The 21,924-nt window shown below is 49.0% G+C and overlaps 1 protein-coding gene and 1 long non-coding RNA gene across 3 annotated transcripts in view; one reads left to right on the top strand and one right to left on the bottom strand.

Annotated features, from left to right (window-relative positions):
• The window catches only part of PRKD2 (protein kinase D2), a 65,515-nt gene extending 50,003 nt beyond the window's left edge, over positions 1-15,512 (top strand). For both annotated transcript variants that reach the window (XM_082230977.1, XM_082230978.1), the window contains exons 10-18: positions 1,615-1,873; positions 3,206-3,258; positions 3,412-3,484; positions 5,538-5,644; positions 5,776-5,937; positions 6,631-6,729; positions 10,753-11,020; positions 12,186-12,271; positions 13,831-15,512. In XM_082230977.1, coding sequence (XP_082087103.1) covers positions 1,615-1,873; positions 3,206-3,258; positions 3,412-3,484; positions 5,538-5,644; positions 5,776-5,937; positions 6,631-6,729; positions 10,753-11,020; positions 12,186-12,271; positions 13,831-14,049 — 1,326 coding nt within the window. In that variant the 3' untranslated portion in view covers positions 14,050-15,512. The remainder of the gene's footprint in view (positions 1-1,614; positions 1,874-3,205; positions 3,259-3,411; positions 3,485-5,537; positions 5,645-5,775; positions 5,938-6,630; positions 6,730-10,752; positions 11,021-12,185; positions 12,272-13,830) is intronic.
• LOC309537026 overlaps positions 1-21,924 on the bottom strand; it is a 163,954-nt gene that overhangs the window by 104,988 nt on the left and 37,042 nt on the right. The gene's annotated exons all lie outside the window — the stretch shown is intronic.

The raw sequence follows: 21,924 nt of genomic DNA, 5'->3' as shown, positions 1-21,924 counted from the left end.
TCATCTTCCATTCTTCCAGAGTGGGTAACTCTTGTGTCTTCCAATACTTTACGATGAGTATCCTTGCTGCTGTAGTAGCATACATAAAAAAAGTCCTGTCTTTCTTTGGCACCAATTGGCCGACAATGCCCAAGAGAAAGGCTTCTGGTTTCTTGGGGAAAGTACATGTAAGTACCTTTTTCATTTCATTATATATCATTTCCCAGAAAGCCTTAATCTTCGGGCACGTCCACCAAAGGTGATAAAAAGTACCTTCAGTTTCTTTACATTTCCAACACTTATTATCAGGCAAATCCCAAACTGCATCTTTCAGCCAGATCTGCTATTTTCTGTGCATTTACATGGGCAGACGATTAGGAGTGCTCCAATATCTTCTTTTGGAGTGGCTTGAGTTGTGTTTTCCATTGCACATAGAATCATAGAATGAAGGGTTGGAAGGGACCGTGAGGGTCATCTAGTCCAACCCCCAGTGTGGGGCTCAAACCCATAACCTTCAGATTAAGAGTCTCATGCTCTACTGACTGAGCTATCCCAGAGCCACATAAAAGAACGTGCGCTGTTCTCCTGAACGCCTTCTGCTTTCATTGCTCCTAAATACCCACCGTGGCTCAAAAGCTCCCCTTTCACGCTCTAGGGGTGCGGGAGACAGGGACCCCACAGCAGAAATAGTTGTGGGTCTTTGTCCCCCACCTCCGTGACCCCTGACCATGACACCACTGGCCCTAGATCGCAGCCAAGATGGCGTTCCCTGCCACTGACCAACAGATGCGCTGAAGTGAAAGCAGGAGACTTTGCCCTTGCTCTGGCTTGGCTTAATGACTTCATCACTTAGCGCAGCCTTTCTCCACCTGTGGGTCCCCAGATGTTGTTGAACTACAACTCCCATCACCCCTAGCTAGCAAGGCCAGCGCTCAGGGATGATGGGAGTTGTAGTCCAACAGCATCTGGGGACCCACAGGTTGAGTACTGCTGACTTGGCATCAGATGGCATGCGTGGTGTTCTCATGAAATCAGCTTAGAGTGAGGAAACCATGAAAGAAGATTGCAGCATTTGGGACTTCCTAGTTTAGAGAAAAGGGATGCGGGTGGCGCTGCGGGTTAAACCACAGAGCCTAGGACTTGCCGATCAGAAGGTCGGCGGTTCAAATCCCCGCGACGGGGTGAGCTCCCATTGCTCAGTCCCTGCTCCTGCCAACCTAGCAGTTTGAAAGCACGTCAAAGTGCAAGTAGATAAATAGGTACCACTCCGGCGGGAAGGTAAACGGCGTTTCCGTGCGCTGCTCTGGTTCACCAGAAGCGGCTTAGTCATGCTGCCCACGTGACCCGGAAGCTGTACGCCGGCTCCCTCGGCCAGGAAAGCGAGATGAGCGCCGCAACCCCAGAGTCGGCCACGACTGGACCTAATGGTCAGGGGTCCCTTTACCTTTACTTTAGAGAAAAGGCAAGAAAGAGGCAACATGATAGAAGTTCATCACATTATGCCTGGCATGGAGAACACCATCTGAACGCCAGTTGCTGGAAATGCCAAGTGGGGAGAGTTGTTGGGCTTCCCTGATCGCCATGAGATCAGGGGGCTGAGCAATGAAGGCTGATTTCCATTTCCTTTTCCTGTAGGAGATTCCGCTCTCAGAGATCTTGGCCGTGGGTCCGGCCCAGGACTTCTCCCTGCTGCCTTCGGGCGCCAACCCTCACTGCTTTGAAATCATCACGGCCAAAGCCACCTACTACGTGGGGGAAAGCGGCGCCCCCAGCAACCACCAGCATGCCGGGGACAGCCTAGAGAACGCCAGGACGTGGGAGAACGCCATCCGGCAGGCCCTCATGCCGGTCGTCCTCCAAGGGGCTCCGAGCGCCCAAGGAGAGGCGCCCCACAGTGAGTGTCTGTCCTGGACTGGTGGGACGCAGAGGGGTGCTGGGAGGCGCCAGCTGGGGCACCCCCGAGGGAAGAAGGCTCAGCGCCCAGGGAGTGGTGGTGGGATGACGATGAGTAGTCAGAGGGAGAAGACTGGGAGGAGGAGGTGTCAGGAAGCTGGAGAGGTAACAGGATTTAGTGAGCAGGGAGAGTCGGTGGCAGAGAGCAGTTCAGAATCGGAAGCAGAAGCTGGAGAGGAGGGAGGCTGAAAGGCAGAGATAGGCTGGTGATGGGGCCAGGGGGTCTCCCCTCCCTGCTGGTCTCCCAGAACCCAAAGAGGTATGAAGAGGCAAATCAAAGACAGTCAAGATGGTGGTGCCTCAGATTGTTTGGGAAGCTATCAGGGAAGGAGGAACTTCACTACGGTGAATTACCGTATTTTTCACTCTATAGGACGCACCCGACCATAAGACGCACCTAGTTTTAGAGGGGGAGAACAAGAAACATTTTTTCTCCCCCTCTCTGCTCAGTGCCTCTCCAGCGAAGCCAGGAGAGCAAGAGGGATTGTTGTGCACTGATCCCTCTTGCTCTCCTGGCTTCAGCAAAAGCAATGCGAAGCCATGGAGCCTGCATTCGCTCCATAAGACGCACACACATTTCCCCTTAATTTTTGGAGGGGGAAAAGTGCATCTTATAGAGCAAAAAATACAGTAACTTCATCTACTCCATGTGATTTACTCGCTTCTGACAGTGTCCAACCCATGCCTTCCCCCTCACACGCAGGAGTGGGGACCTTTAACCCCAGATGCCTGATTGCGCCCTTCCAAGCCTCACTCTCTGGCCCCAGTCCATGATATCTGGAGACCCCCAGACAGTACTGGCCTAGGTGGGCCTTGTAGGGACGCGGGTGGCGCTGTGGTCTAAACCGCTAAGCCTCTTGGGCTTGCCGATCAGAACGTTGGCGGTTCGAATCCCAGCAACAGGGTGAGCTCCTGTTGCTCTGTCCCAGCTCCTGCCAACCCAGCAGTTCGAAAGCACACCAGTGCAAGTAGATAAGTAGGTACCGCTGCAGCGGGAAAGTAAACAGCGCTCTGGCTTCTGTCATGGTGTCCTGTTGTGCCAGAAGTGGTTTAGTCATGCTGGCCACGTGACCCAGAAAGCTGTCTGTCCCTCGGCCTGAAAGCGAGATGAGCGCTGCACCCCATAGTTGCCTTTGACTGGACCTAACCGTCCAGGGGTCCATTATCCTTTTACCTTACCCAGGTGGGCCTTGTCCCCTGTACAGCATTGGCATGTGATACATCGGGAGATGGGCTCAGCCCTGACTTCTACCTTCTGCCTTCCTCTTTCCAGGGCAAGCATCATTACGAATCTCTGTGTCCAACAGCCAGATCCAGGAGAACGTGGTGAGTTCTGGGAGCACTTGGTCTCCGGGTCTCCTTGCCTGCTCCTTCTCCTTGCCTGCTCTTCACCCCTAATTTTGGTTGGGGAGGGGGTCCTTCGCCCACAAAAGTTGCTTTTTTAAAAAAACAAAACACAATCCATTTGTACAACTGCAGGATATCGCCACCGTCTACCAGATCTTCCCGGATGAAGTTTTGGGCTCTGGGCAATTTGGCGTCGTCTACGGAGGTGAGTTAAGAACTTGGCTAGACACTCTTTCCCTGATATGAGTCTACCTGGAGCGGTGATGCCATAACACCTCTCCACCTCTAGAGGGCGCTGGTTGCTAATCTAGTCTGGCCTCTAAAGCAGATTGGAGCGAATCCCACCGCTCTGGCCACCAATTGTGGCGGATCCGAAACTCTATAACCACCGCAGATTATCTCACTTTTTTGCGTGAGGTAAAACTTTGATGCTTGGAGACTCAGGCAGAAAGTGAACCAAAAAAAAAAAAAAGGTTTATTTGATGGAGCAAAGTTGGCAAAATCAAGTTCTTTTAGGAAACATAAAAAAAATTCCTTCCAGGAAGGAATTTTTATTTTATTTTATTTTTTATTTTGACTATGGCAGACCAACACGGCTACCTATCTGTTTTAGGAAACAGTTAACTAATTTATAATTATACTAAATCTACTGGCTTCTATAGCAAACACACAGCTTCTTTTAAGCTTCGAATGCTTATTTTCAGTTGTTACTCTTCAGTCACATGTTGCAGGTTTCTAGATGGTAAATGCTCAGTTTATTTCGAGTTATTTCACTTCGGTTCCTTAACTCATAGGTGTTACAGCTTATCACTTTGGATCTTAAACAAGGTGGTACTTTCTGTCAATTTCCCAGTCTTCTACCAATCGGATCACCGCATCCGTTTTTTTCCATATATATTCATATATTGTTTTCTTTTCCTCTGCACATTTTGGTGCCTTTTTCTTTTCTTCTTTGTATCACTTTATTTCTTCATAACTGAAAAATGTTCAATAACAAATTCAAGCCAAGATCCGTCCTAACTGGAAGGAGACCCAAGGAGACTTTATCCTCACAGCTTCTACTTCTCCTTGTTCAAACTCAGCCCTCCAGTTCACTCCTGTCTAAATGCCCTCGCAAGACCCCAAACACTGTTCTCCTATGTAAACTCAGAAATATTTTCCTCAGAGTGGATGTTCCACACACAGACCAGAACCAAACTCTCCTCTCCTTCCCGCTCTCTCTTAAACCCTCTGAAAACTCCCCCAGAAACGGCTCCTTTTATTTTCCCTCCCAAAGTGCTGGCTCCACCCCCTTCTGACTCACTGTCTTGGTAGCCAATCAGAGAGAGGCTACAGCCCTCTGGTGGAATTTCAGAGTACTGCCACGACAGCAGCCAGGATTATTTGTGCTTATTAAAATGGAAATAAGATTCTGTACTCGCCAAGGAGGAATGCCAGACTAAATTAATGGATGCCGAAATGGCAGAACTTACAGAAGCAATAAGGAACCAAGGGTGGGGTGGGTGGAACTTTTATAAAAGATGAGAGAAAAGTCATGGATTATCTGAAATGTCGTTGTATACACAAAAGTTCTTTAGCAGGATTAAAAATGGTTAAAATTAATGTTAAAAGATAACTAGGGAGTAATTATTAATTGGAGTAACGAAGGAGATGCATTGCTGTAAATTAAAAAATGTAAAAAACTGCAAAAGGAGGGGGAGAAGTTAAAATACATATATTTGTTGGAAAATACAGTGGTACCTCGGGTTAAGTACTTAATTCGTTCCGGAGGTCCGTTCTTAACCTGAAACTGTTCTTAACCTGAAGCACCACTTTAGCTAATGGGGCCTCCCGCTGCCGCCGCGCGATTTCTGTTCTCATCCTGTAGCAAAGTTCTTAACCCGAGGTACTATTTCTGGGTTAGCGGAGTCTGTAACCTGAAGCGTATGTAACCCCAGGTACCACTGTGCTGGACTGTATTTATGTCAAAATATTTCTGAAAAATAAAATTTATATAGAAAAAGGAATTTCGAGGGACTCCTTGCATCACCAGACTCTGGTCTAGCTCAGCTGTCCGTCACACAGAGACAGCCAGGTGTTATTGGGCTCGGACTCCCAGTGTCGTAGCCCATCGGGATGATGGGAGTTTTAGCCATCATTTTGTTTGAGGGGCGGCTGCTGCTGACCTAAACCCAATGGTTGGGCCGGTACCATCTGCCTTCTGCCAGCCGGCAACACCCCCTTCCTAAAATGTTGGCTTCCCTTCTTGACGCCCCCAGGGAAACACCGGAAGACGGGCCGGGACGTGGCGGTGAAAGTGATTGACAAGCTCCGCTTCCCCACCAAGCAGGAGAGCCAACTGCGCAACGAGGTCGCCATTTTGCAGGTGAGCGAGTGGCGGCGGCCATTTTGTGGGTGTTGTCGCGGGAGGGCTGGTGGGAAAAGGGGTCCCTTAAGTCCCTCTGGGCCTCATCCTGACACCTCACCTTGTCTCTCTTCTTGTCCCCCACCCCGCAGAGCCTGAGGCACGCCGGGATCGTGAACCTGGAGTGCATGTTCGAGACGCCGGAGAAAGTCTTTGTGGTGATGGAGAAGCTCCACGGAGACATGCTGGAAATGATCCTGTCTTCGGAAAAGGGCCGGCTGCCCGAGAGACTCACCAAGTTCCTCATCACGCAGGTAAGGAACATGCCAGCTAGCCCTGGTGATCATCTAATGCTTATTGGATGGATTTCCCCCCAAACTGATTTTTGAATTCTAAATATTCACGTTTTATACTGTATTTTAAGCTGTTTTTTGTTGCACCAATTAAGTGTTTTAAATTGGCTGTTAGCCGCCCTGAGCCCTGTTTTCTGAACCGGGAAGGGCGGGGTATAAATAAAAGTTTATTATTATTATTAAACATACACCTTCCAAAGCCAGAGAAGGTGCAAGTCAGCCAGCACCCACCAGGTGGCAGCAGAGCCTTGCCTGAGGATGCGCTTCCCCTACAAATTTCGGGATTTGGGAAATCTGATATTTGCTAGCGATGCCTAAAGGGCAAAAGAGGAGCTTTTGCCTGGGGCTCTGAAAGCAGAAGGTGTGACCAGCCAGCAGCAAACAGAGACCAGCTTTCAGCAAATTTCAGACTACAACTCCCATCAGCCTCAGCGCGGATGGGAGTTGTAGTCCAAAAACATCTGGCAGGCACCAGCGTCGGGAAGGCTGTTGTAAAACATTGCAGTGGGCAGGAGGCGCCAGGGACCTCTGTGATAATTCATGTAATGCAATCTGTGGGAAGCTGACGTGGGTAGAATCCTGACCGGCCAGGATTTGGTGGCTTTCTGCTCCTTGCCACCTTTTGCCACACCTGTTTCCATCTTTTCCGCTCAGATCCTGGTGGCTTTGCGGCATCTGCATTTCAAGAACATCGTGCATTGCGACCTGAAACCCGAGAACGTCCTTTTGGCTTCGGCTGAGCCGTTCCCTCAGGTAAGTCTTCCTGTTCTGCGTCTGAGAAAGAGATGGATGCATCCCAAATGGCGTTCGGGATTTTAGAACGGAACCGCTCAAAACTGAGAGACCCAGGCAGTGTCCCTTGGTGGTTTTCTTAAAGATTCGTTTAGGGCAGGGCTGGGTTGCCCATGGACCTCCAGATTTTTTTGCTGGATTGCAACTCCCATTATTATTATTATTATTATTATTATTATTATTATTATTAGTGTGTGCAATAGTTAATAGGGACGTGGGTGGCGCTGTGGTCTAAACCACAGAGCCTAGGGCTTGCCGATCAGAAGGTCGGCAGTTCAAATCCCCACGACGGGGTGAGCTCCCGTTGCTCGGTCCCTGCTGCAGCCAACCTAGCAGTTCAAAAGCACGTCAAAGTGCAAGTAGATGAATAGGTACCGCTCTGGCGGGAAGGTAAATGGCGTTTCCGTGCGCTGCTCTGGTTCGCCAGAAGCGGCTTAGTCATGCTGGCCACATGACCCACAAGCTGTACGCCAGCTCCCTCGGCCAAGAAACGAGATGAGTGCCGCAACCCCACAGTCGGTCACGACTGGACCTAATGGTCAGGGATCCCTTTACCTTTAACTAATAGTTATTTTTACCCTGCCTTTTTTCCTGGCAGAGACTCAAGGTTGCTTACAGATAAAATAAAAAGATAAAGGGACCCCTGCCAGTTAATTCTACCCTGGCCTCCTCCCTGGCCGAAGCAGGACCAATTCAGCCAGCTAGCCCTGGGGATTATCTAATTTTTGATTTTTGAATTTCTTGTTATTCATGTTTTTATACTGTATTTTATGCTGCTTTTATAATTAAGTGTTTGAAAGTCTTTTAAATTTGTTGTTAGCCACCCTGAGCCCGGTTTTTGAACCGGGAAGGGCGGGGTACAAATAAAAAATTATTATTATTATTAAATAAAAAATTATTATTATTATTAGTCCAGTCGCGAACGACTCTGCGGCGCTCATCTCACTTTACTGGCTAAGGGAGCCAGTGTGTGTCTGCAGACAGCTTACAGGTCATGTGGCCAGCATGACCAAGCCGCTTCTGGCGAACCAGAGCAGCGCACGGAAACGGCGTTTACCTTCCCGCCGGAGTGGTATCTATTTATCTACTTGCACTTTGACGTACTTTCGAACTGCTAGGTTGGCAGGAGCTCGGACCCAGCAATGGGAGCTCACCCTGTCGCGGGGATTTGAACCGCCGACCTTCTGATCGGCAAGCCCTAGGCTCTGTGGTTTAGACCACAGCGCCACCAGCATCCCAACACAGATAAAATAGGAACAGCTAAAAACATAGAAAAGACACCAACAATCCTTTTTTTAAAAAATTACACATGAATAGAGTTAAAACTACATATAAATCAATGAAAGTGATTCACAGATGGTATTTAACTCCAAGTAGGCTTACTAAGAGGGACGCGGGTGGCGCTGTGGGTAAAACCACAGTGCCTAGGACTTGCCGATCGCATGGTCGGCGGTTCGAATCCCCGCAGCGGGGTGAGCTCCCGTCTTTCGGTCCCAGCTCCTGCCCACCTAGCAGTTCGCAAGCACCCCTAAGTGCAAGTAGATAAATAGGGATCGCTTTCTAGCGGGAAGGTAAACAGCGTTTCCGTGTGCTGCGCTGGTGCTGGCTCGCCAGATGCAGCTTTGTCACGCTGGCCACGTGACCCGGAAGTGTCTCCGGACAGTGCTGGCCCCCGGCCTCTTAAGTGAGATGGGCGCACAACCCTAGAGTCGGACACCACAGGCCCGTACGGGCAGGGGTACCTTTACCTTTACCTTTAGGCTTACTAAGATGTATAAGACTGAATCAGCTAAGTGCTGGAGATGCGAAGAAATGGAGGGAACGTACTTTCATATGTGGTGGACTTGTAAAAGGCTAAAAGAATACTGGGAAATGATCCATAATGAATTGAAAAAAATGTTTGAAAGTACTCCCCCCCCCCCAGCCAGAGTCCTTTCTGTTGGGGATAATTCAGACTGAAATTCCCAGGTGTCAAAAAAGGTTATTTATATATGCTACTACTGTGGCACATGTTTTGTTAGCCCAAAAATAGAAAATGAGTGAGGTCCCAACTAAAGAATAATAATGGCAACTTAAGTTGACAGAATATGCACAACTCGCAGACTTAATGTAGAGAATAAGAGAACAATAAGAACATACGTTTAAAGAAGACTGGGAAACATTTATTGAATATAGTGGTACCTCTGGTTACGTACTTAATTCGTTCCAGAGGTCCGTTCTTAACCTGAAACTGTTCTTAACCTGAAGCACGACTTTAGCTAATGGGGCCTCCTGCTGCTGCCGTGCCACCAGAGCACGATTTCTGTTCTCATCCTGAAGCAAAGTTCTTAACCTGAGGTACTATTCCTGGGTTAGCGGAGTCTGTAACCTGAAGCGTATGTAACCCGAGGTACCACTGTATATGGGAAATAATTGTGTTTAGCTGAAAATGCTGGGAGCGTTAAGATAGATTCGACACTGTAAACAAGTTTTGGTGGATGCAATAATGGAATACTGAATGGTATCGTTTTTGTAAAATCTTCAAGGATTTATGATATGTAAAATGAACCATGGAAAGAGAAGAAGGGAAGTCATTTATATCTTAAGGATGTAAAATGAGTATTTTAAATTGTAAAACCAAAAAATTGTTCATATATGTAAAAAGAATGTGAGCCACACAAAAAACCACTACAGTGGTGCCTCGCAAGACGAAATTAATTCGTTCCGCAAGTTTTTTCTTCTTGTGAGTTTTTCGTCTTGCGAAGCACGGTTTTCCATAGGAATGCATTGAAAATCAATTAATGCGTTCCTATGGAAACCGCTTGCCAGGCTGGCGGTGCGGAGAAGGGCTTTTCTCCCCACCGCAAGCCTTCAGGACAGGTATGGGAACAGAGGGGAAGGGGCGCAGCGCTTCTCCTCTGTTCCCGGGGCTTGCGGTGGGAGGAGGGTTTTTCCTCCCCACCGCCAACATTCAGAACAGCATTCTGAATGTTGGCGGTGGGAAGGAAAACCCTCCTCCCACCGCAAGTCTTCAGGACAGCCATCCGAAGGTTGGCACGGGGAGAAGGGCTTTCCGCCCCACCGCCAGCCTTCGGAAGGCTCCTCCGAAGGCTGGCGGTGGGGAGAAAAGCCCTTCCGAAGGAGGAGGAGGAGGAGCCTTCCGAAGGCTGGCGCGGGGAGAAGGGCTTTTCTCCCCACCGCCAGCCTTCGGAGGAGGTCCGAGGACAGTGGGGAAGACGCGCTGCGCTTCCCCGCTGTCCTGGAGATTTCCCTATGGGCTTTCGTCTTGTGAAGCAAGCCCATAGGGAAATTCGTTTTGCGAATCGCCTCCAAAACGGAAAACCCTTTCGTCTAGCGGGTTTTCCGTCTTGCGAGGCATTCGTCTTGCGGGGTACCACTGTACATATAAATATAAAAGAGCTATTAAAAACATGCAGATAATTACAATAAAAACCGCACAACACCAGCCTGTTCATTAAAAGCCGTCAGTTCCCAAAAGCCCGTTGTGATAAGAAAGTCTTCACCTGCTGACAAAAGGACAACAAGGAGGGAGCCAGTCTAACTCCTCTATGGAGGGAGTTCCAAAGTCTGGGAGCAGCCACCGAGAAGGCCCTGCCATTATCCCGTTGTTGTTGTTGTTGATGATGATGATGATGTTGATTAAATTTGCATACCGTCCTTCATCCAAAGATCGCAGGGCGGTTCACAGCATAAAAATATACAGTGGCACCTCAGGTTACAGACTCCGCTAACCCAGAAATAGTACCTCGGTTTAAGAACTTTGCTTCAGGATAGGAACAGAAATCGGGCTCCAGCGGTGCGGCGGCAGCGGGAGGCCCCATTAGCTAAAGTGGTGCTTCAGGTCAAGAACAGTTTCAGGTTAAGTACGGACCTCCGGAATGAATTAAGTACTTAACCTGAGGTACCACTGTACATCGGAATGTGTTTTGCTGCGTCGCATGGCGGCTTGTGGATCGTAAGGTTCCTTGCTTTACAATCCCGTAGGTGAAGCTGTGCGACTTTGGCTTTGCCCGCATCATTGGCGAGAAGTCCTTCCGCCGCTCGGTCGTGGGCACCCCGGCCTACCTGGCGCCCGAGGTCCTGCTGAACCAGGGCTACAACCGCTCTCTGGACATGTGGTCGGTGGGAGTCATCATGTACGTCAGCCTCAGCGGCACCTTCCCGTTCAACGAAGATGAGGACATTAACGACCAGATCCAGAACGCCGCCTTTATGTACCCGGCGAACCCTTGGCGCCAGATCTCAGTTGGCGGTAACTATCCAAAGGAGCTTGGTGGGATGGAGAGAGTCTGCCCTCGGAAATTGGCTGGCTTTCTGCTATAGCCATACCTCATGTTACGGACGCTTCAGGTTATGTGTTTTCGGGTTGCGGACCGCTGGAAACCCGGAAGTACTGGAAGGGGTTACTTCCGGGTTTTGCCGCTTGTGCATGCGCAGAATAATAATAATTATAATTATAATTATAATAATAATAATAATTATAATAAATTTATTATTTGTACCCCGCCCATCTGGCTGGGCTTCCCAAGCCACTCTAGGTGGCTTCCAAAAAAAAATTAAAATACTGTACTACATCAAACATTAAAAGCGTCCCTAAACAGGGCTGCCTTCAGATGCCTTCTAAAAGTCTGGTAGGTGTTGTTCTCTTTGACGTCTGGTGGGAGGGCATTCCACAGGGCGGGTGCCACTACCGAGAAGGCCCTCTGCCTGGTTCCCTGTAACTTGGCTTCTCGCAGTGAGGGAACCGCCAGAAGGCCCTCGGTGCTGGACCTCAGTGTCCGGGTAGAACGATGGAGGTGGAGACACTCCTTCAGGTATACTGGGCCGAGGGTGTTTGGGGTTTTAAAGGTCAGCACCAACACTTTGAATTGTGCTCGGAAACGTACTGGAAGCCAACATAGGTCTTTCAAGACCCAGTTATGTGATCTCGGCGGCTGCTCCCAGTCACCGGTCTAGCTGCCGCGTTGTGGATTAGTTGTAGTTTCCGGGTCACCTTCAAAGGCAGCCCCACGTAGAGCGCATTGCAGTAGTCCAAGCGGGAGATAACCAGAGCATGCACCACTCTGGCGAGGCAGTCTGCAGGCAGATAGGGTCTCATCCTGCGTACCCAATGGAGCTGGTAAACAGCCGCCCTGGACACAGAACTGACCTGCGCCTCCATGGACAGCTGTGAGTCAAAATGACTCCCAGGCTGCGCACCTGGTCCTTCAGGGGCACAGTTACCCCATTCAGAAGCGCTAAATCATGCCAGTGCAGACACGGCGCTTCAGGATGTGAACGCTGCAGTTTGCGGACGTGCCTCTGTCACGGATTACGTCCGCAACCCGAGGCTCCACTGTACTTGGATTCCCGGCCGGATCCTGAAGGGTCTTATCAGGTTCTGATAGCATTTCCTTTCTCCCTTTCCTCCTGCCCAGCCATTGATCTGATCAACAACCTCCTCCAGGTGAAGATGAGGAAACGTTACAGCGTCGATAAATCGCTCAGCCACTCTTGGCTACAGGTATGCAGAGATGGCGGATGTGGTCCAAACTCACCGTGGACCCTGCTGGCTAGGGATGATGGGCTTTGTAGTCCTAGACATCTGCAAGGCACCATGGTAGCTGCAGCTCTTTGATTTCAGGGCCACCTGGTCTGACATTCCTGTTGTTGCCATTGCTCTGGTTCCTTGTGGTCCCATATGGGTTTCCCTTTGGGGAATTCGATTGGCCGCTGTGAAAACAGGATGCTGAACTTAGATGGTTCATAGTCCTGATCCTGCAGCCTCTCCTTCCGTTCTTCGTCCTTCTTGTGTTCTTAATGTGAATTTCTCCTAATATGTTTTCCCAAAGCAATTTTGCACTAACAGGAAGCAATTTCGTCCGTTGCATTTTTTCAGCGCACCTGTTATACCAGGCTTCCTCAGCCTTGGCCCTCCAGATGTTTTGAGACTACAATTCCCATCATCGCTGACCACTCCTCCTGCTAGCTAGGGATCATGGGAGTTGTAGGCCAAAAACATCTGGAGGGCCGAGGTTGAGGAAGCCTGTATTACACAGTCAAACCTCGGTTGTCGAACATCTTGGCTGCTGAATGTTTCGGAAGCCGAACGCCGACAAGCTGGAAGTAACTGCTTTGGTTTTTGAACGTTCCTCGGAACCCAAACAGCTTCTGAGGTGCACCAAACCTATTGGTGTTTTGCAACTTTTTGACTAGTTGCAGGACCTTAGCCAGACCTAGCAGAGTAAACGCAGAATCCACAGAAGCAATTGGCGACTTGGCTGCAGACAGCCAGGAACCAGGAACTTGTAGTTAGGTGTTTATTATATACAGTGGACTATTTACAGGAACAGAACAGAACACGGATCTTTGACTAGCTCTCACACGACTCACGACTCTCAACTCCTACACTGACTCGTACTAACACAATTAGAAGGCCATTAATCATTCCCGTGAGAGAGCTTGACCAATCAGGGAGCTATCTCCATGCCTCTGTATCACCAGGCAGACTTACTCCTTCACATTGCCTTGGCTGTCAGCCAAACCCTAATTGACTCTGTGTGTGTAGCTGCACGTATGCAGATTCCCAACACATTTCTCATTTTTTTCCAATTAGATTTGCTGCCCTCCCTTTGATCCTCCCTTTTTTCAAACGTTTCAGAAGTCAAACGGACTTCTGGAACGGATTACATTCGAAAACCAAGGTCTTACTATTGTAACCCTGACTCAGTTGGAGTGCTGCATTGCAAAATTCAGAGCGGTGCAAATTTCAACAGGTGGCTGCAATATTGCAGTTCCCGTCTCGTTTCGGGAAGCACGGATTGAGCAATTTGACTCTGAATATCTCCCCATCCTTCGGTGTAACCCATGGCAGTGCACAGAGCAGGGGCGGAAGGAGTTTTGGGCCCTCCGGGCGTTGCTGAACTACAATTCCCAGCGCCCAGCAAGCGTGGCCAACGGTCAAGGGTGTCAGGAGTTGCATTTCAGCAACATCCGGAGAACCACAGGCATAGAGAGCAACCGAAAAGCATCCCCTTCAATTCACAGATTTACATTTCAGCTTCTTCTTCCTTCCCCTCCCAGGATTATCAAACATGGCTGGACCTGCGGGAGCTGGAGAGCAGGATGGGCGAACGCTACATCACCCACGAGAGCGACGACGCCCGGTGGGAGCAGTTTGCGGCCGAGCACAGCGTGCCATATCCTGACCACTTGCGGGTCCGGCGGCTGCAAGAGGAGGACGACGAACAGCAGCCGGAGGTGGACATGAAGGGCTTGACCGAGAGGGTCAGTGTGCTCTGAGCGCCTCCTGCTTATGGAAAGCTCAAATGAAGGATGGACAGGCACGCAGAATCTTGCACATGCCGTCGGCTCCGCCCCCTGGGGGCGGGGCCTTGATCTGAAGGAGGCGGCAGCTCCCCCTGCTGGCAGTGCCAGGGAAGACGCTCTCAGAACTTTGCTCCACTTCACACCCCAAGTTCTCCGATTCCCTTATTTTGGGTGGCCATCACTGCGAGAGATCAGAAACTGCCGAAGTAGAGGGAATGAACGTTGGGTGTCTTGGAACAGGCGGGGCGGGGGAATGAGCTGGGCATTGTTCAGATGCCTAAGGAGGGTGTTGCAATTCTTGACGCAGGAATAAATGTTGGGGAGCCCCATCAATAGAGGTTGTGGGGGTGTGTGTTTAGGTTCTGAAATCATCTTGTTCTCCCGCTGTCAGGGGACTGGTTTCCAGTTTGGAACAGGATTATGTCTCTTGGGTCAGCCACAAAACTGACTTTGAATATTCCAGTAGAGCAAAAAGACTACCTCCATCCTCAGCTTTTAAAGGAGGTGGGCTCTGGAAAACCTCTCTCCAGCGACTTGCTCCCAAAACCTTGTTCTGCTCGGCAAACCTGGATTATTTTCTTTCTCTGACCCCCCGCCCCCGGTCTCTGCCCCCCTCCCCGCCCCCAAAACGTCCCGCCCGCTCCATTCCTGTTTAAAAACTTGCCGCCTGAAACCCAGAAGGAAACAAGACTAGTCCCTTGTGCACGAGAGAGACAAAGCCGACTTTTCTTCTTCCAGCCCCAGAGTTAACGGCCAGCCTTGAGGACGGACATCTTGGCACCCAAGACCTTTGCAGCAGCCAGAGGCGATTCATTGAAAGGAGGGAAATCGCAAGAGGTGGTTTCCAGCTTCTCACTCACTTCTTAAAGGGGTGTGTGTGTTTGTGTAGCCCTGGTGTCTGCCTCTTCTGAAATGACAGCTGGCTTTTGCGAGGATTAAAAACCTGATTTAGTTTCCGGGGGTTTTGAAAGAGGGGAGGGAACCATCTACAGAACAGCGGCGAGTGAAGCTTCCGCCTTCAGATGACCCTGTCCACATGTTGTGTGTCTTTGCCGCAGACAAAAGTCAGCCTAGATTATTGTGGTGTCTTCACACACACACACACACACACACTTCCCAACTGGGACAAAGTCCTTGCCTGCCCAATATTGACAGGTCTGGAGCCACATCCGACTCCTCAGCCCCTTGTGATTGGCTGCCTTCCTCCCCTGGCAGAGGACATCGTGTGTCTCCTGGACTATGCTTCTGGGTTTTCCGGCAAAAACAAGGTGCTTCGTTCTAGATCTGCAAGGATATCAGTCCTGCCTTAACTCTGGACTCCCTTAACCTGGGCAGCTGCAACGCCTTGAATGTCTCGTTTGGGGGGAAACGGGGTGGGAACCACCAAATGTTGTATTGTAAATAAAAATGCACCTGAAGCACAGCTTAAAACCAAATGCGCAGAGTGAGGCTCTTGTATTGCGCAAATGGGTTTGCGTGCTCCAATTATATCCATGTATTGACGGCAGTGGCGTAGCGTGGGTTCTCAGCACCCGGGGCAAGGCAAGTAATTTGCGCCCCCTAACCCGTGGATTTTAGCACTCGAGTCTCTTCCGCGCCCCCCCAGATGTTGCGCCAGGTGCGGCAGGCCCCCCCTGCACCCCCCACGCTACGCCACTGCTCCCACCACAAGTCTTCAGGACAGCCATCCGAAGGCTGGCACGGGGAGAAGGTCTCTCCGCCCCACCGCCAGCCTTCGGAGGAGGTCCGAGGACAGTGGGGTTCCTGCTTCCTTGAGGAGGGCCGGCCAAATGCGCCCCCCCAATGTTGCGCCCGGTGCGGCCGGCACCCCTGGCACCCCCCACGCTACGCCACTGATTGACGGATCTACTAGATCAGAGAGTGGGGCGGGGAGGGTTGCCTAGCCTGGGGGCACAATTCTGGGTAGGTAGCACATGGCATGGGAAAAGTGGGCAAATATTTTTCTCCCTCTCACAATATTATTATTATTATCTGTGTCCAGGGCAGCTGTTTACCAGCTCCATCTGGTATGCAGGCTGAGACCCTACCTGCCCACAGACTGTCTCGCCAGAGTGGTGCATGCTCTGGTTATCTCCCACTTGGACTACTGCAATGCGCTCTACGTGGGGCTACCTTTGAAGGTGACCCGGAAATTACAACTAATCCAGAACGTGGCAGCTAGACTGGTGACTGGGAGCGGCCGCTGGGACCACATAACACCGGTCTTGAAAGATCTACATTGGCTCCCAGTATGTTTCCGAGCACAAAGCCCTAAACGGCCATGGCCCAGTATACCTGAAGGAGCGTCTCCACCCCCATCGTTCTGCCCAGACACTGAGGTCCAACACCGAGGGCCTTCTGGTGGTTCCCTCACTGTGAGAAGCCAAGTTACAGGGAACCAGGCAGAGGGCCTTCTTGGTAGTGACGCCCTCCCTGTGGAACGCCCTCCCATCAGATGTCAAAGAGAACCACAACTACCAGACATCTGAAGGCAGCCCTGTTTAAGGAAGCTTTTAATGTTTGATGTATTACAGTATTTTCATATTTTTTGGGAAGCCGCCCAGAGTGGCTGGGGAAGCCCAGCCAGATGGGCGGGGTATAAATAATAAATTATTATTATTATTATTATTATTATTATTATTATTATTATTATTGATATACTGCCCTATAGTCGGAGGCTCAGGGCGGTTCACAGAACAAAATCAAAATATAAAACCACAAAATATATAATCGAAGTAAAAACAACAACCCAATAACAACCCCCCCCCCAAAAAACCGCACATTTTAAAAGGGCATAGGATGTCAATCAGGACAACCAAAGGCCTGGTTAAAAAGAAATTATTTTGCCTGGTGCCTAAAGGTGTGTAATGAAGGCACCAGGCGAACTTACCTGGGGAAAGCCTTCCACAGATGGGAGCCACTGCAGAGAAGGCCCCGTTCTCGTGTTGCCACCCTCGAGGAGGAGGCACACGAAGGAGGGCCTCAGAAGATGAACTCTGGGTCTGGGTAGGTTCATATGGAAAGAGGCAGTCCTTGAGTTATTGTGGTCCTGAGTCATTTAAGGCTTTGTAGGTCAAAACCAGCTATAGCTCGAGGACATTCCAAGAAGCTGAATGTTGGACAACTGAGAAAAGATAGAAGGAAGTCCTTCACACTGTGGAACTCCCACCCATAGGGGACGGTGATGGTCGCCATTTTGGCTGGCTTTTATAATACAGTGGTTTCTCAGGTTACATACGTTTCAGGTTACAGACTCCGGTAACCCAGAAATAGTGCTTCAGGTTAAGAACTTTGCTTCAGGATGAGAACAGAAATCATGCTCTGGCGGCACAGCAGCAGCAGGAGGTCCCATTAGCTAAAGTGGTGCTTCAGGTTAAGAACAGTTTCAGGTTAAGAATGGACCTCCAGAACGAATTAAATACTTAACCTGAGGTACCACTGTAATGTTAAATAATACATTTTTATTTATACCCCGCCCTCCCCAGCCAAGACCAGGCTCAGGGCAGCTTAACACCAGGTATAAAACAATTGATTAAAATACAATTTAAAAACAAGATTAAAATACATTACAATGCAGCCTCATTTCAGTAGAAACTCAAATCAAAAACTTTTGGGGGATGAAAGCGTCAAATCTTCAGCAAGGCCAACTATCCAGACTGGTCCTACGTGGGCCAGAAAAACCCCAAATAGGAGTTCCATCACAGAAGGAGAAAGGAAAGAGGGGAAGGGGATCAAGTTGATTCCAAGCCAAAGGCCAGGCGGAACAACTCTGACTTACAGGCCCTGCGGAAAGAAATCAGATCCTGCAGGGCCCTGGTCTCATGAGGCAGAGCGTTCCACCAGTCCGGGGCCAGTGTTGAAAAGGCCCTGGCTCTGGTTGAGGCTAATCTGACTTCCTTAGGGCACCTCTAGGGTGTTGCTATTTATGGACCTTAAGGTCCTCCACGGGGCATACCGGGAGAGGTGGGCCCGTAGGTACGAGGGTCCTAAAAGAGGACTGGGCAAATTCACAGAGGAGGTGAGGTCTGTGGATGGATACTACATATAAAGGCCCTGCTCTGAACCCATAATCAGAGGCAGCAACACTTTGAATCCCAGCTGCTGGAAGCCATAGGAGGGGAAGGCTGCTCTCGTGCTTGAATTCTGCTTGGGGCTTCCCCACAGGCATCTAATCGGCCGGTGTGAGAACAGGATGCTAAACTGGTAAGGCCATTAGCCGGACCCAGCAGGCTCTGTTCTTCTGGTTTGAAATGGAACGTGGCAGCTAACAGATTGAGGTTGAATCCTGACAAGACAGAAGTACTGTTTTTGGGGGACAGGAGGTGGGCGGGTGTGGAGGACTCCCTGTTCCTGAATGAAAATAAAAAAATTCCTTCCAGTAGCACCTTAAAGACCAACTAAGTTAGTTCTTGGTATGCGCTTTCGTGTGCATGCACACTTCTTCAGATACACTGAAACAGAAGTTGCCAGATCCTTCTATATGGTGAGAAGGTGGGGAGGGGTATTACTCAGAAGGGTGGTGGGAATGGGAGATTGGCAGATAGCTGAGATGAGCCTGTTGACGACTCTTAACGACTGCAATAGGTCTTACAGGAAAAGGCAAGGGGTGAGAAGGTGAAAAATGGCTTAGTCATGTATAATGAGATAAGAATCCAATGTCTCTGTTCAGACCAGGTCTCTCCATGGTTTTAAGTTTGGTAATGAGTTGCAATTCAGCAGCTTCTCTTTCCAGTCTATTTCTGAAATTCCTTTGTAGTAAAACAGCTACTTTGAGATCTTGTATAGAATGTCCTGGGAGATTGAAGTGTTTTACTGGTTTCTCTGTTTTGTGATTCTTGATGTCAGATTTATGTCTGTTTATTCTTTGGCGTAAGGTTTGGCCTGTTTGTCCAATATAGAGAGCTGAAGGACACTGTTGGCATTTGATGGCATACACAATGTTAGACGATGAGCAATTAAATAGTCCCGAGATGGTATGTGTGATGTTGTTGGGGCCAGTAATGGTGTTGTCCGGGTGTATGTGGCAGCAAAGTTGGCATCTGGGTTTATTGCAGGCTCTGGTGCCAGTGTCCGTGTTAAGTCTGGTTGTAGTATTATTGTGGGTTAGGAGTTGTTTAAGATTGGGTGGCTGTCTGTAGGCAATGAAAGGTCTTCCTCCCAGAGCTTGAGAAAGAGAACTGTCATTGTCCAGGAGAGGTTGTAGATCTCTGATGATGCGTTGTACTGTTTTAACTTGGGAGCTGTATGTGATGACTAGAGGTGTTCTGTTATTTTCTTTTTTGGGTCTGTCTTGCAGCAAGTTCTCTCTGGGTATCAGTCTGGCTCTGTTGATCTGTTGTCTAACTTCATCTGCTGGGTATTTTAGTTCTGAGAAGGTTTGCTGTAGATCTCTTAGGTGAGAGTCTCTGTCTGTAGAATTGGAACAGATGCGGCTGTAACGTAGTGCCTGGCTATATACAATGGACTGTTTGGTATGTTTGGGATGGTAGCTAGAGGCATGTAGATATGTTTGTCGGTCTTATCTCATTATACATGACTAAGCCATTCAGTGTATCTGAAGAAGTGTGCATGCACACAAAAGCTCATACCAAGAACTAACTTAGTTGGTCTTTAAGGTGCTACTGGAAGGAATTTTTTTATTTTGACTATGGCAGACCAACACGGCTACCTATCTGTAACTGTTCCTGAATGGGGTCACTGTGCCCCTGAAGGACCAGGTGCACAGCCTGGGAGTCATTTTGGATTCACAGCTGTCCATGGAGGCACAGGTCAATTATGTGTCCAGGGCAGCTGTCTACCAGCTCCATTTGGTACACAGGCTGAGACCCTCCCTGCCCACAGACTGTCTCACCAGAGTGGTGCATGCTTTGGTTATCTGTCACTTGGACTACTGCAATGCGCTCTACGTGGGGCTACCTTTGAAGGTGACCCGGAAACTGCAATTAATCCAGAATGTGGCAGCTAGACTGGTGACTGGGAGCAGCTGCCAAGACCACATAACACCAGTCCTGAGAGATCTGCATTGGCTCCCAGTACGTTTCCGAGCACAATTCAGAGTGTTGGTGCTGACCTTTAAAGCCCTAAACAGCCTCGGTCCCGTATACCCGAAGGAGCGTCTCCACCCCAATCTTTCTGCCCAGACACTGAGATCCAGCGCTGAGGGCCTTCTGGCGGTTCCCTCATTGCGAGAAGTGAGGTTACAGGGAAGCAGGCAGAGGGCCTTCTTGGTAGTGGCACCCGCCCTTTGGAACACCCTCCCTTCAGATGTGAAGGAAATAAGCGGCTATCTTCTCTTTAAAAGACATCTGAAGGCAGCCCTGTTTAGGGAAGTTTTTAATATTTAATGCTGTATTGTTTTAACACTCGATTGGAAACCGCCCAGAGTGGCTTCTGAAAAATGTTCAAAAACTGGAACACTTCTGGATTTTCAGCGTTTGGGAACCAAGGCATTTGAGAACCAAGGTAGCACTGTATTAGTATTTGGGGGAGCCTGGAGAGGAATAAACAATATTTTGTTCCAATTTGTGTAAGCTGCCATGAGTCCTGATCTGGCCAAAAGGCAGGATATAAATTAACATCATGGCCATCCTTCACTGTACTCTCTTTGGTGCCTGTGCAAAACATTCAGGTTTGGCTTAGAAAGCCAACGCTTAGAAAGTGGATGTAACTTTAATCTTTCTTAGTATTTTAACTTCTGTGTGTTTTAAAGGAGGGTTGTTGATTTTTCTTGCTTTTTCTCTACCCCCCCTTTTTTTGGTAATCCGCTTTGAGGTTTGTTTGGTGTGATTTTTTAAACAATCAATAGTGTATAAATTTTACATAATAAATAAATGAAGCCACTTTATCCGGAGGAGATGTGAGGGATAATGACTGGGGCTAATTGACGGGTTTGGCGTCGCAACATGTCCTGCTCAATTAGGGGTTAAATGAATGAAGTAAGAGCTAATTTGGGGTGGGGTTAACAATAAATTTAATTGGGTAATTTGGGTGGGGAATTGGCTGGCTTGCCTTTTGTGACTCTTAAATTCCACATTCGCGCATCGACACAGCAACGAGCGTGTGCCAGTTTTATGCAAATGTTATCTGTGAGCCCACATCTTTTAAAGTACAGTGGTACCTCAGTTTACAAACTTAATATGTTCCGGAAGTCCAAAGCATTCTTAAACCAAGGCGCGCTTTCCCATAGAAAGTAATGGGAAATGGATTAATCCGTTCCAGACAATGAAAAACAACCTCTAAAACAGCAACTTAACGAGACCATTGATCCATAAAATGAAGGCAATAATCAATATACTGTACAGTGGTGCCCCGCAAGACGAATGCCTCGCAAGACGGAAAACCCGCTAGACGAAAGGGTTTTCCGTTTTTGAGCTGCTTCGCAAGACGAATTTCCCTATGGGCTTGCTTCGCAAGACGAAAACGTCTTGTGAGTGTTCCGATTTTTTCCCCGCTTCCCCCCCTTTTTCTAAGCCGCTAAGCCGCTAATAGCCTTTTAGCCGCTAAGCCGCTAAGCCTTTAATAGCCGCTAAACCGCTAATAGCGCTAATCCGCTAAGCCGCTAATAGGGTTGCTTCGCAAGACGAAAAAAACCGCTAGACGAAGAGACTCGCGGAACGGATTCTTTTCGTCTTGCGAGGCACCACTGTACTATAAAATAAATAAGACATTATTGTAGATGATAAAAATTAAAATTTATTTTTTCCCCTTGCGTGCACCGATGATAGTCATTGTTTGAATGGGGGGGCTTTTATCCATTTCCGCAGTCACACAATCAATCAGTAGCTGAACTGGGTTCCGAAGAGTCACAAAAACAAGTCACAAAAATGAGGTCACAAGCCACAGTCACAA

This window comes from Podarcis vaucheri (genome assembly GCF_965113315.1).
Source record: "Podarcis vaucheri genome assembly, chromosome: 7".
Taxonomy (NCBI): Eukaryota; Metazoa; Chordata; class Lepidosauria; order Squamata; family Lacertidae; genus Podarcis; species Podarcis vaucheri.
This window is presented reverse-complemented; position numbering and strand designations above follow the sequence as displayed.